The sequence below is a fragment of the Ammodytes marinus genome (assembly GCF_949987685.1).
Source record: "Ammodytes marinus genome assembly, chromosome: 5".
In the NCBI taxonomy this organism is placed as follows: Eukaryota; Metazoa; Chordata; class Actinopteri; order Uranoscopiformes; family Ammodytidae; genus Ammodytes; species Ammodytes marinus.
Window position 1 is genome coordinate 7,829,853 of NC_137234.1, and position 15,138 is coordinate 7,844,990.

General features: G+C 39.7%; 1 protein-coding gene across 1 annotated transcript in view; it reads right to left on the bottom strand.

Annotated features, from left to right (window-relative positions):
- Positions 1–10,967: 10,967 nt before the first annotated feature.
- The window catches only part of LOC307251202 (solute carrier family 23 member 2), a gene marked incomplete at both ends in the record, with an annotated part of 50,108 nt that continues 45,937 nt past the window's right edge, over positions 10,968–15,138 (bottom strand). The window contains 2 exons of the mRNA XM_080028523.1: positions 10,968–11,152; positions 11,238–11,333. Of these exons, the coding sequence (XP_079884649.1) occupies positions 10,968–11,152; positions 11,238–11,333 (281 nt within the window). The remainder of the gene's footprint in view (positions 11,153–11,237; positions 11,334–15,138) is intronic.

The window sequence follows — 15,138 nt, forward strand, 5'->3', positions numbered from 1 at the left end:
GTTGGGGTCGGGCAGTGCACTTGGACTGGCAGACAATGTTGGTGGTACTTATCTTTAGGGTGTGGTCCCAATTGCTCAAAGCCTCAAAAGATATTTCTATATATTATCTAATAAATGTTATGACCTACTATAAACCCTGGTAGTATTAAATTAATGTTTATTTTATTTCGATAAATACACAGATAGATGAGAGAACGTGAAGTGAAGAATGTCATTGACTATGTTTACATGCACAGCGATATTTTCGGATATTAACCCGGGTAAGATCGCATTCCGAATAATGACACTAAAAATTCCTACTGGAATTTTTGCAGCATATTTTGGCATTTGCTGCAGTTTGCCACGCATACCCTGGTTAACTAGCCTGGAAATCCAGACCCACATCTTGAACGATGTAGGGTCTGGCCACGAGCTATACCTTCCCAACTCAAGGGGCTGCACCAACGTATGCATTTCAAATACTGCTGCACTTAATTGGACGCAATAGCACTATGACCTAACACAGCAATGAACAAGGTGTTGTTTTAGGCCCCGTTCCTTTAGCGAACAGCTGGGTTAACTGGCAAATAAATCGTTTGCCGTGGTCGGTCGACAAAACAGAAAACTTACTTGCTAATGAAAGATTTGAGTGCCGTCTTCCACATTGTTAAGTGTCGAGGCCAAAGCCATTTCAAACTCAAACAACTTATTCGCAGCCATCTTTGTTGACTATCATGACTTCCATAGCGCATGCACAGCACTGTCATCATTAGGTTACCTCCGCCCCAGAGCCCCATAAATAGGGTTCTGGCCCGCCCATATCAGATAATACAATTTGATTGACAACTCCGAAATTTTTCCGACATGAGTTAATGAGCTCAAATGGTTCGTGTCCAGACTAACAAGCTGAGCAAATTTAAATTTGCTAGCGGCAGGTCTGGATTTCCAAGTTTCCAACAGCTAGCATGTGTAAAAATGCAACATGGCTCCTTCAAAGAAGAGGTGTCATTTCCGGCTGACAAATCAATGCAAGACAACGATAATGAAATAAAGAGGGTCCCTTTGCCCTTACCGATCAAAGTTCACATTGTCAGAATCTGCGGGTGTGGCAGGAGCAGATAAGTTCATGTTTTTCAAAAAAAAGCTTCAACGATGCATTACAGTTATCACCAGGAGACCATCAATATGATAACGGAGTAATTACCGCTTGTTGCCATTTTCACGGGAACTTCACTTTAGCTGTTTTCTTACTGTTACTGTTTGCATAAATAAGATGGTTGATCATTCCACGGAACATTGGGTTTCAATTCTGGTCATGTAGGGCAGCTGTTTATTTACTCTTGTAAGAATGATACAGGTGTTTTGGAGCTTAGTGAGTTGTCTCATGTTGCATTATCTGCAAATGCACTGAACCAATGCTGCCTACCGGAGCTCTTCTTAAGGTGACACACTCACATCTAAGTGACATTCATCCGTCAAAATCTTTCAAGCTTTTTCATGAGGGGTGGTTCGGCAAAGGCATGAACGATTATAGGTTCCTTTAAACGATATGTGAAAATGAACCCCTTAACTCTCACTTAAAAAACATTCTACATGTTTTTTTTTTACTTTTTCAAATCCTCTATCGATCAACAACACATTCTGAATACAGTTGACATGACAGTCTGAATCAACTCCCAAGTGGAACACTACATTTACAGGTGAACACTGAGCTCATGCGATGTAGTCTGGTCTCAGGAGACAAAAGCCAACGTTATTTGACTTGCACCAAGTATTTCCTCCCAGGTTAATATGTAACATGTGCGCCCAGCTGTGCAACAGTCTGCAACTCTGCAGTAGTACTCTGACAGGGCACTTGTGGTGTAGTGGTTAGAGTCCTACCTTCCCTCCCCCCCACCCCCATGAGGCTCAGCCCTTGTTGCAACCTACCCGGGTCGAATCATGCCCATGGTCGTTCTCTGCATGTCATTCCCCTCTCTGCCCCATATCATCTCTCTGTCTCTCCAAAACTATCAAGTTAAAGCAAAAATACCGGAAATGTATCTTATAAATTGTTAAATAGAACTCTGACAGTTGAAACAACATGTTTTTGTTAGAATGGCACAAAACAGAACATCTAATGTGTTTGTGCTCTGACAATCGCTAAAATGTTTAGAAGTGGGCTCACTATTGGATTAGCGTCTGCTGCCACTGTGCTAGAGATGGCCAATAGTGATTAACTTAAAGATTATCAGTGAAAGCATGGGGCTGTTTGTTATACATGAGAGCAGATATATCTCTACAATACACAGACTATTCTGAATCTCAGTTGTGGCCAATTTAATAATTTAATTATGTTCACATCATGTGTAATTTGATGTTGAAAAATTTTATCATATGGGATTTTTGCAGACCATTCACAAATGATAACATTGTTTTTTTTATTCAATAAAATACCTACACTAAATCTACTCCATATTAAGTAAGGTGATACAAATAAATAAGAATATATTGTGACAATTTACCAATAACAGTTGAACATTAACACAAAAACTGTGTTCATTATAGTTAAATATTACCGATAAAAAATCAACAACTTGGCACACCTATCACGGCTAGAAAGAGTATTGTGAAATGTTAAACCAACTGTACAGAAGGTCTGGTGCCAATTGTATAAGTAACATAATAGGAGTTGGTTATCTCTTCCCAAGAACTGAATCTCCTTGATATGATATGATATGATATTTTGCAACATGGCGTGCAAGGTTTTGTTGCCGGGCCAATTTTGAATGATACTAGTGGGATTACCTAGCCTGGCTCTGCCCTCTGAGCACGCAGGCCGACTCAGATTGTCTGATCTCTATCGGGAGTGTGTTCCATAACGAAGGAGCTCGATACGAGAAAGCCCTGCTGCCGGCAGTTTTCTTAACTCAGACCGTAGTGCCCGTGATGGAGCAACTAGGTCAGACAAATATGTAGGTGCAAGCCCATTTAATGCCTTATAGGTCAATAGCAGCACCTTAAAGTCGGATCTGACATGAACCGGAAGCCAGTGGAGCGATGCAAGAACGGGGGTGATGTGGTCGTATTTTCTAGTTCTGGTCAAAAGCCTCACCACAGCATTTTGTACCTTTTGTAAGCTTTGAGTACTTGCCCTGGGCAACCCAGACAGTAGTACGTTACAATAACATTTGCCTTGAACTTGCCTCTTGCAATATAAATAATGCATCGCTGGTTGTTTTCACTCAAGAGGTTCAGTTGATGTCACATAACATGCATGTGGATTGTGGGTAAGAATCGCCCCATATGTAGTATTGCATCCGTGCATTTTTTATTAATTAAAGAATGACTGGCAATAAAAGACATCTAAGGGAAAACATTGTAGAGAAAACGATGGTCTAAGGTTCACAGTAGGTTAAATAGGATCTGCATTTTGTTTTTCCTTTTTGTCGTAGTCAACATTATTTTATAAGTCCTATAAACCATGTTTTGTTGTGGTTTGAAACATGATCTTATTTACTCATCTCATTGCCATCTCTTGATTTCTGAACGATGAACTTTGGATCAACCCTTTTTCAGAAAGCGTGTGGTTGGAGTTGGGACTGTTTGTTTGTATTCTCAAGTGGCATTACGGTAAAATGAGACATGACTGAATACATTAAAGCCATATGCTGAATTAAATCTATGCTCATGCATGTTGTAATTTTATGTATGTTAGTAAATTTAACTTTTAGAATTGTATGTGTCTCACTTGCGTAACTTTGCTCGCCCCCATGAGGAATTCTGAATAATTACAACAACACTGTCACAGCGCATCTACATGAGATAAGCCTTCAGTGATCACACATGGATTTTATACCTTCTGCTGTATGTCCAGGTTTTTTCTTTGTGTCAACTGGTTTGGCTGTAACTGAGATTAATTTATATGAAAAAGTTACAGACTCAGCTTTAATTCTTCACACATGTAGAGTTCTTCTTTGTGTGCTTATCGGAAAATAACCAGACAGCTCTGAGTGTTTAATTGGATTAGTGGAACAAAGTGCATTGGAGGTTTAGGCGAGCTCTAACACGTCTCCAGTCTTAATCAGTGGATGAACACATTCTTGTGACGAACGTGGAGACTTTCCAACTTCATCATGACCCAATTAAGACGAATAAATAACAGGTTCCAGCCTTCCGGCCTCCAAAGAATAATTCTAATGGTGTAACTCCGAGTAAAGCTGCATAGTAAGTAGCTTAAGCAAAAGGACACAAACATGGATCATATTTAGCTTAAATGTATTAAAGCTCATAAGGAGGCACTCATCCCTTCCATTTCAAATATTGTAAATTGTTCCATAAATGAAGGAGTATTTCCCAGCTCATGGAAGACTGCTATAATTACACCAGTATTCAAATCAGGGGATCACACTGTCATTAGCAACTACAGACCCATAAGCATTCTTCCAGCCATATCAAAAATTGCAGAAAAATGGATTTCTGAACAGATCACAGTGCATTTAAATACAGGTTCCTTCCCATTACATCCTATGCAATTTGGGTTTAGAAAGCATCATTCTACAGAAACAGCTAATTGTTTTCTTTTGGAAAATATTAGGGCTAAATTGGATAAAGGTGGAGTAGTGGGGGCTGTTTTTCTTGATTTAAAGAAAGCTTTTGATTAGTTACAGAGAGGAAACAATCTGTTCGAGTGGATCATAACATTTCACAAATAGCTGAAGTTTGTGTGGGTGTACCCCAAGGTTCCATTTTGGGTCCGTTGTTATTCAGTCTATTTATTAATGACCTACCTGTAGTCTGTCCACCTACTGTCACCTGTCAGATGTACGCTGATGATTCAGTCATATATCTAAAAACAAGAAGCAAGCTGCAGAAGAACTATCAGCTGCAATGGTCAATATTTCAAATTGGTTAGCAAACTCCTGTCTGCATCTAAATATTGAAAAAACTGTATGTACAGTATGTTCCTTTCAAAATCTGCAAACAGCAATCCAGATCCAGATTTGACAGTAGAAGGGAGAAGACTCTCAGTGGTCCAGGAAATCAAGTACCTGGGAATAATGATAGATTCTAAGCTCACTTTCAAAACACAAGTTAAAAAAGTCCTAAACAAAATCAAATTCAACTTATCAAATTTCAGACACATCAGGAACAATTTAACTACAGAGGCCTCAAGGTTGTATCTTCATGCTATGATTTTCTCACATATTAATTACTGTCTTACCAGCTGGTCACAGGCAGGACGGACCACATTACGCTCAGTTGAAACACGTTTTAAACAGGCCTTGAAAACGCTAGATAACAAATCAAATTTACATCACCATTGTAAAATTTTGATAAAATATGATTTGTTAAACTGGGAAAACATGATTAAGTTGGCAGACATTCTACTTGTATATAAAATCTTTCTTGGTATGGCTCCCCCTCCACTAAAGGAATTTGTTAAATATCTCCTATTATACTACTTTTCTGGTCTTAATTTCTTGTTAAAAACTGCTATAGAGCAACCTGACACGAATCACATCACAAAAAACCATGTAGATTTTCGGAACACTCTTCCTCTCACCTATAGCGAGCACACCAGTCTCCACACTCGGCTCTGTGCTTCTCCGCCCCTCTCTGTTGTGATTGGTTACCTTCCTTCCGGAACATTTTCAGCAGCGTGTGGGGAGATTTTAGAGCAGGAAGGTGGGGGCATGGCCCATGGCATGGCCGGAGCTTGCCTGAGCAGCATTACCATACATGGAAACATCCGATTTTCGTGACGACAAAATTATCAGGAAATTCTGAACCGAGTTGTCACGTGATTTAAACAAAATAAAAACTCTTCCACCAGAGCATCCACAAGAGGGATTGTAAAATACCATTTAGAAAAAGTTATTTTGGGCAGTCAGCCTTTTCCTATCGAACAGCACATACTTGGAATACCATACCCACAGAACTAAGGAACATTACATCAACCAAATCCTTCACAAAATCTATAAAAAACTGGTTACTGACGGATCAGGTATGCGTCCATGATTATCTGGGATAGTGTTTTTGTCTTTGTGTTTGCTGGTTGTGTTTGTGTCTGGGTTTGTGCTCCTTGTCTGTATGCCCTTGTTTGTGCTTGTGTGTTTTTTGTCTGCGTTCATGCCGCTTGTGTGCTCCCTGTCTGTGTTTTTTGTTTTTCTTTGGGTGCTTGTGTATTTTAATCGTGCTATATGTTCATGCACTTTTATCTGTTCTGTATGCTTCATATTCTTCGCGCATCACCAACCTGTTATGTGCTGGAAAAGTGATTGTGTCATTTTACTTGTCTGTGCTTGTGTCATTTTGGTTTTGTGCTTAAGTGTTGTATTTTTGTATCTTTCTCTTTTTAATGTTTCTTTTTTTCTTTTCTACCTGCCAGGGACTACAGGTGGAAATTAGCCTGCATGGCTAAATCTGGCACATTTACATGTTGAACTTTGGTGCTCATGTTTATTAATGTGCGCTGTCCCTTTTAAATAAAGAAATCAAAAAATCCCCGATCTATTGGACATGGTTCCATTTGAAAATTAACTTTTCTCTCAAAACAGCAAAAGTGGTGAAGAAATGGTTAGCGGACAAACGCATTAACGTTTTACAGTGGCCCAGCTATAGTCCTAACTTGAATCCATTTGAGAATATGTGGAGTGAGCTACAGATCAGGGTGATGGCAGTGAGACCCTCCAAACTGAAAGAGTTGGAGCTCATTGCTTAGGTTGAATGGGCAAAAATGTTAGTGGAAACCTGCAAAAAGCTGGTCAGCAATTATAAGTGTTTGATTGCTGTAATAGCCAATAAGGGCTTTTTCTTTTGATTACTGAAAAGGTTATGAATCATTTTGGACATGCCACTTTTTGTTCAAATGTGAAAAAAAGCTGATTTTTTTTCCACAATGATGCCTCTTGTACATCGTCTTGTTATCTTCTGGGAGAAGCATGTGTCATTTCCAATCAAGAAAAAACGTGCTGGTTGATTAAAAGTAACTTTAAGTAAAAATTTGCCCGGGATATTAATAATTTCAGGCATGACTGTACAGACTAGAATGTTTTTTGGACCAGGCTGTAAATAGGTTTAATAGTGCTGTGAAAACAGCCTATTTATTATGGGAGTCGATGAGAAATAGTTTTGCTTGTTTTGGTACCGACTCTTAGTGGCCACTCGGTGAACTTAATTTTTTGTCACTTCCGCATTGGATGCTGGTAGAACTCGCTGTGGTTGGGGCTTAGTTTATACACAGGCGGTGCTTCGGAAATAGGCCTAAAAAAGTAGCTTGTGACTAGCCACACAGTATCACTACCAGCACGTTGAGGACTGAAGCTTTTTGTCAGGTCGCATGAAGGAAGGTCTCGTCAGGTCTTGACGGCTGGGGTACTTGTTCTGAGCATCAAATAACAACCGCAGATAGTCCAAATATCAACAAGCGTTCTCTGGACATTGTATACTTCACCTTCAGTATTGACTGAACCAACTGAAGCTGATATTTTTAATAGTTGTTTATTCTTTAACATGCTGCATTAAAGTTTACTATTCGTCACATTTTACCTTTCGATCCAGAATTCAAATCCCTTTTGTTTAGGCAATAGACTTTGACACATGTTCAAGAAGAGACACTTTTCCTGTGTAGGATCACAGCAGGTAAAGCCCTGACAGACTTTCTCTAATTCCCCAAGTTCAGAACATTGAAGCTGCCTCTCCACTTAATGAACTCCAGCATTAGGATTTAGTAAGATTGACTTTATCTGTGCAAGGGGCCTGTTCTTTAACCTAGTGGTGATGGTCTTAAAGGGGTAGTTCAGGATTTTAGACATAGGGCCTTATTCCCAAGTTAGCCTTGGTGTTCTTTATCAGTGGAGACAGTTTTCAACACATTTAATTCAGTCCTTCTAGTTGCAGAGTGCGCTCGTGCTAAGCTAGCGCACGGCATCGGGGGGATACCTAGCCTGCTACTAAAACAGTCTTACCCACTCCACAGTACACCCGAGGCCAATCAATTATAACGCCAGACTATCGATGTAAATGTCTGTGTTGATAGAATAATTTTAGAAATAAAACCAACCTCGCATATTGCATTTTGAGGGACTTTATTCCTTGTAGGCTGCGGCAGCGGCGGACTAATACCTAGGTTACAGGCTCTATAATAGTTTGTTTACCTGCTGCTGCCCGTACCTGTACGAGCCGGAATACACTGATGAAGAATTGAGAGGGATGCTCAAAGGGCAGAAAGAGAAAGAGCATCTGTAGAGACAGCCCCCGCTGGAGCTGCAGCAGAGAACCGGGACAGAATGACGGTAGACTGGTGGTTTCAGTTTCTGTCCCACGCTGCTCTGTTTACTTTCTGCTGTAGTGATTCGGTTACACAGCAAAGTAAAAGTCCGCTGCTGCTAAGAAAGTAGTCCCTCAAAATGCCATAATTCATGCGATGCGAGGTTGGTTTTATTTCTAAAATTATTCTATCAACACAGACATTTACATCGATAGTCTGGCGTTATAATTGATTGGCCTCGGGTGTACTGTGGAGTGGGTAAGACTGTTTTAGTAGCAGGCTGGTATCCCCCCGATGCCGTGCGCTAGCTTAGCACGAGCGCACTCTGCAACTAGAAGGACTGAATTAAATGTGTTGAAAACGGTCTCCACTGATAAAGAACACCAAGGCTAACTTGGGAATAAGGCCCTATGTCTAAAATCCTGAACTACCCCTTTAAGTGTCAAACTTGGCACCTCATGTATGATGCGCCAACAGTGTTGTTGTAACTACTCAGAATTCTTCAATGGGGGCAACAGAAGTTAAGCATCATAGCTTTAACTTTCAGGGTTTACATTTTTTTTAAGTGCTATCCATCCACAGCATGCAATCGGTTTGATCATACTCATGAAGGGTCTGGATATATCTCTGTTTAGGATTGTCTGGGTTTTTGCATTGTTTAAAGGCACATGGGACCCAAGACAAGGAGCAAATAGCACAAGGGATTAGACCTGTAAATCGTTGTTGCATGATGATGTTCCTGATCAGGATACTAAAGACGGTAGGGAATTTAAAGTCACCCCAAATCTCCTTGAGAAAAGGCACCCGGCAGGCTAATCTGTACAGTCAGAAATACCATAGATCCTAAATTCTAAGGAAGAGATTTTCAAGATTTCTAATATCAGTGAGAAATGAAAAGCCAGACACAACAACAGTCTTAAACAACGTAAACAAAGATATTTTGGAAAGGTTGTGACATCAATGTGATCACCCACCCACCCACCCACACCCACCCACACACACCCACCCACACACACACACGCACACACACACACACACACACACACACACACACACACACACACACACACACACACACACACACACACACACACACACACACACACTTTTTTCCTCAAACAGAGTTTAGTCTTTTGTATGTCTTCAAAATTCAAGTTGGTCAAAAAAATCTAGTTTGACCTGACAAACTTGTCATCAATCTTGAATGACAAAATGATATATTCCTTTTATTGTTAATATTTGTGTTAGTACAGTAAATGACAGTACATGTGTCATTATATATCAAACAGAATTGTTTTTATGTTCTCAAATTGATAATACCATAATTACTACAACTTGTATATTTTGTTTATGTGTGGGAGAGGCAAAAGAATGATTTAACTAGGTGTGTCGTGTGTCTAGCAGCAAGGTTTGTTCATGTAGACATGCTTGTAGAAATCCCATCCATCACTGTTAAATAGCTGCCGCAGGCTATACAAAACTGCTTTGCACACAGTTACATCCCATGCACTTATGTTAGTTTGTGTAAAGTTAAATCATAAAAAAGGTAATTTATGTTTGGAATATTCTTTTAACTTTTTTTTCCTGTGTGATTCAGCTAGTCCACATCGTCTGATTCAGATTTAAATGTCTCGACAAAATGTTTGAAATGTAATGTCTTTATTAAGTTCACAATGGAATTAACAACACTTCATAGTCACAGTTTATTAAAAAGGAGTTATTCAAATGATTATTTAATCACTCCTTGCATTTAGTACAAAAATTAGTAAAATTGCATATATATTCTTAAATATAACATTTTTAAATAAAACTAAAACTAAATTCTATACAGTGACATGACACAATATAACTAAGCATATATTTCAAATGATAAACATTCCTTTACTGTTTCTGTAAGTTCCTGTTCTTGATGAAGTAGTAATGGTATGAGAACGTAGGCGGTACAACACATGTTTATTTATGGGAGTCGATGAGAAATAGTTTTGTTTACACTAATTTAAGATAATTTTGATTTTGCAGTATATGGAGACATTTGATCAGTTTGTTGCACATAGATTCATTTATTTCTGCATGAAAGTCACTTAGCTGTTGTCCAAAGAAAGATAAGCGGTATTTTGGATCAAAGTCCAAAAAACTTTTTAAACCTGTGATATGTAAAGAGTGTATGTGTGTGTGTGTGTGTGTCATCATATAAATCCCTGTGCTGTATATAAGTACAACATAAGGCAGTGTAGGTGCTAAAGAAAAATCTAAGGATTAGATTATATAGTAATTATTCAACAAAACATAATTCAACATGGATTGCTATATTTTGTATTCCTTAAGAGTTGTACGTTACTCATAGTCTGTAGTGGCAGTGCGGTATGAATGTTATGAATTCTTGTTCTCTGTAAACCTGTATGTTAAGAAAGGGGGCCCGACGTGGCTCTAACAACATGCCCGTTTACAGAGCCTCTAGGCTGTGTATTAACACTGGATTTTTGTTCAGGGCACGGACAGAATGAACAGGTAGTGGACCAAGGGAGATATGCACTGATTTTGGCAAAAAAGTGATTTTTACAACAAGAGTTCTCCAGAATTGCTGACACCACATCTAAACAATGTAATGTCCTTGATGCCAATAGATGCCAATAGTTGATGACATATCCTCTTATTATTTGTTATTTAATGCTAACAGACTACTGTTTAGCTTTTGATGGCTAATAGGATCAGTTCTACTTTGCAAGTTAAGACTCCATTAATTGGATGCCCCCTGTTGCGTTTTCCCGTAGGAAGGGAGGAAGGGCAGGTATCGGAAACATCTGAACCGTTTCAAAACACCATTGCAGAAAGGGATATCATAGCAGGACTGGTCACACGTGTTTTTGCTTCCTTCTTGCACCTTCTCCTGCCAACTTTTGATGCCCCGCTCTTTTTCAGTGCCTGCGAAAAAAGATAAAAGGAACAGGTAGCTGACATGTGCTTTGTTTGATAATTTATTGTAATTGATACAAGTATTTTGCCTCACCTGGGATCGTGTTGTCGAGAACAAACCCGAAGAATCCCCCTATGAACATGTGTGTGGTGAAGAGCACTACGATCACCTGGTCCAACTCTTTCGTTCCTTCAAACGGAGAAGAGAATTTAGATAAAAAGTAATTTGTTACCCTTCAGTTGCATGTGAAATAACTGTAAATCTTATTGACAGATGGACCTTTTCTCTTCCAAATGGAGGTCAAAGGTCACCTTTAAGTTTGACCTAATAAAAATTAAAAGGAATACAAGCTGCCTTGATCCAAAACGAACAGCACCTGGGGACCGCCAATAAATCCCCCTGGACATGTTAACAGCCAGTCCACATACTGTTTCTGATCCATCTGTTGGACGCATTTCATGTGTGCTTTCTGTGTTTTTTTGGGCCTGACAACTCCCATCTCTATCTGTCTGTCTTTCTCTTGAACCCTATGAGCCAAATGCTTTTCCTTGGGAATCCTTTATCATGTCCAAATAAGAAAACCTCCTTATTATCAGGGGTATGTTGGCTGGCAAAATACTTTTTGTAGAACTTGTAAATAGTAACTAACTAAATGTAGTCGTGGTAGGATGGCCTATAGGAAAGGGGCTGGTTCATTACCCAGCACCAAACCAAAACATGTAGAAGTGGTGGTGGTTGAGCATGGCTTTTAACCCCAGCGATGCTCAAAGGGTGCTATAATAGGACCCCCTCTGTGTGTGGTGTCTTGAGAAGGGATACGTGAAAATACAAATTTAAATGTAGTCTTGTATTAAATGACAAATAAAGCATCTTAAATGTATGCAGCATTTGATCAAATGGAGCATTCATTAAGCGACAAGCCAGACATTACGTGGTCTTAACCAAGGTGGCCCCCTAGGCAAGGCAAGGCAAGTTTATTTATACAGCACAATTGAGACACAAGGCCAATCAAAGTGCTTTACAGGGGCAAGATTAAAATACATAATACACATTAGTAGTCCTACTAAGTCCATGGAATGGGGGGGTGGGCATATCGATACTCTACAACTGGCGCAAGACCATAATAATACAAATGTCCAATGCTTAAGGAGAATATACATTATAAAATAATGATGAGGATGAAAATGTCTGCAAACTGGAGAGATGAAGGAATCTGCGAGCTTCTGCTGGCTCTGCCTGACGCAGAAATCGTTGCACAAGTCTAGGCACCCCCTCTTCCAAATAAGCCAAAGTATTCTTTACACATTTAAACACATCCCACACAGACGTATATCTGCAGAATCTGCAGGTCAGATTCTCTGTATGTTTGTACGTGTTAAAGGAACTTTCGTGATATCAAGCCAGTAAGATAATTTAGTTTTTTTATGTCCTGAGCTTTAAAGATGTCTGTCTCTGAGAAGGAGAATGGAATTTCTGCAAAAAACCCAACCCAATAAAACATTATGATTATTATTACTATTACGCAATTTCCGTGACCGAAGATAATGCAACGCTCCAGTTCCTTTACATGTTTTGGCTTTGGATAAACCTTCAAACACATGGATTTAACTCAATCTGGACTTCCTGGGTTGTATTCCATAATCTCACATATCTGAAGCAGCCCCCGACAAAGGCAGCAGCTTGAATTTTTATAGTGTCCTTTTTGGTATTTGCACTCAGTAACCTTCTGAATATCCCACAGGTCTCACTTTAAACAGTTTTCAAAATATATTTTGCTGGTCTCCCCTTGAGGGCAGAGTTAAGAAGCAATGGAAGTGGTTCATTTAGCACTATGAAAGTTCCTCTGGGGCAACCTCTAATGACTTGCCCCCCGTTGCACACCAATTTTTCAGAGTTGGCCTTTCGTTGGGCATGTGCTACCACCAGAACATGGGTGAACACAGAGCACTATTGAATATGTGTCTACATGTCCGATTCGCTGCTTTCATAAGGTCCTCCGGGCATTGAAATGTCTTAATAAAGTTGTGGTGAATCGAATTAAGAATTTCATGCGGTGTGGTTTTGACTTTGAACCCACTGTTTCTTCAAAGAAACAAAGCAAGCACACACACACAGAAAGACACATATCCAGCCCGCACAGACAGCAAGTCAAAAGTTCAATCAACCCGCTGAGTTAAGTCCCACAGACTGTACATCTAAAAGGTGTCTGGGGTGCGTTTGTTTACAAAGACAGCGCTGACAGGGCAGGCCTCTTCTTGTGTGGGAGCTATCAGGGAATTATCAGGGAGGGGCAAGAGTGCTTGATCTTGAGCCTGTGCAGATTGCAGCCAGTGACATTGGGGCTATAGGCAATAGGATTGGGAGGTAAGCAGCCTAGACCTGAGAAAAGACCCAGACAAGCCCTCATGTCCATGTCCTTGGGAGACACTTGCATCACATGACTCATGACATCAAGGTTTTAATGTCTGCGAAGAGAGGACCTGTTTAATCTTGAGGATTGCTCCATTGATGGCGCTTCATAGGAGGGAGCCACACACATACACACACACAAACATGCTTTGATGCAGCTGATCAATGCATCATCAAAAGCAGGGAAATCATTAGCTGATAGCCATTCAATTGATCTCCGATTGGTTCTATGGTTATTCAGCATTGCATTTGTAAAAGCTTCACATAGTCTAATTGAATTGGTTGTATTGATGTTTCTTGAGTTTGTATGTGTGTGTTATGTTTCTGTATCCTAAATGGAAAACTCCCTGTCTTCCCGACCGCATTTACATTTATTGTCAGTCTCTTTTTAGTTGTCCTCGTTTTCACAGCTCTCTCACCTCAGACGACTTAGACATAATCCACTGGTTTTAGTTTTTTTTACCCACAACTTCTGCCATTGTTTACAGTACAACACACAACAATCCCATATGTCCCACTAAACCCAGATTATACCCAGACTGAACCATGGTGGAAACGTGTTACCGTGTTACTCATTAGAAATGACAGGTTACAAATCACAGTCTAAAGCGTTTTTCATGAAGAAAGAAAAGTCAGTGGTATTACCTTTCAAGAATCAACTACACTTTTTTTGATAACCATCAATCTACACACCCTAGATGTTGTAACAGTGGTTCCCCCAAGTCATATAATCAAAACAAGCCTGTTTGAATTGCCTTAACAGTTACTCTCAATGGGACTATCACTCTGCATTGTAACACTTATACCAAATATGACTCTTAACCTTAAACCACGAGTGATAACAAGCAAGAAGTCACGTGTGAATGAGTAAAGTATTGGGATCAAGAGTGTATTAATTCCCCCGCGCAGTGCCCAGAGGCGTAGCACAAGACTCTGGGACCCATACATGATGAAATCTCTGTGGGCCCCTTTTTTCTCATGAGTCTGCAGTGTTTATAAGGGTAGTCACTAAGCCCCATCAGCTGTCAAAAAAAGAAATAATGAAGATTTAAGGTTTGTGTAAGACAATTAAAAAGGACTCTGCTCGCCACCTTTTCAAATCTAGGCTAATGAACATGGGTAACCAAGGTTTGTGCCATCTTGTCCTGTGGGGTTTTATAACATCTTGGCTTTAACAGGTTTAGGGAGGCAAACCGCTGCCATCTTTTCCAGGATAATCTGATAGTGGATGCACACTCATTTTAAGGGGGCCATATCTCTTATCTGATTACTATGATTCATATTGTATACCACCATGGTTCAGTATCTACAAACAAGAATGTCTGTTTACATTGGCTTCAAATAAAAAGTTAAAAAATTGTAACAAAAATGTTTTTAACATTATGAAAGCATCCTACCGCGGGTATGGGTTGGAAACCAAAATACAGTTGTTGGGGAACATAATAAATCTTATTTAGGCATCATGACTGATGTGATAACGTCTGATCACCAGATAAAATCATGCAGGGTGTGCATGGTGTTGAAGGATTCTAAAGTACAAGTGATATTTGATGCGGGTACAGGAAGACAAATAGTCAAAATACAG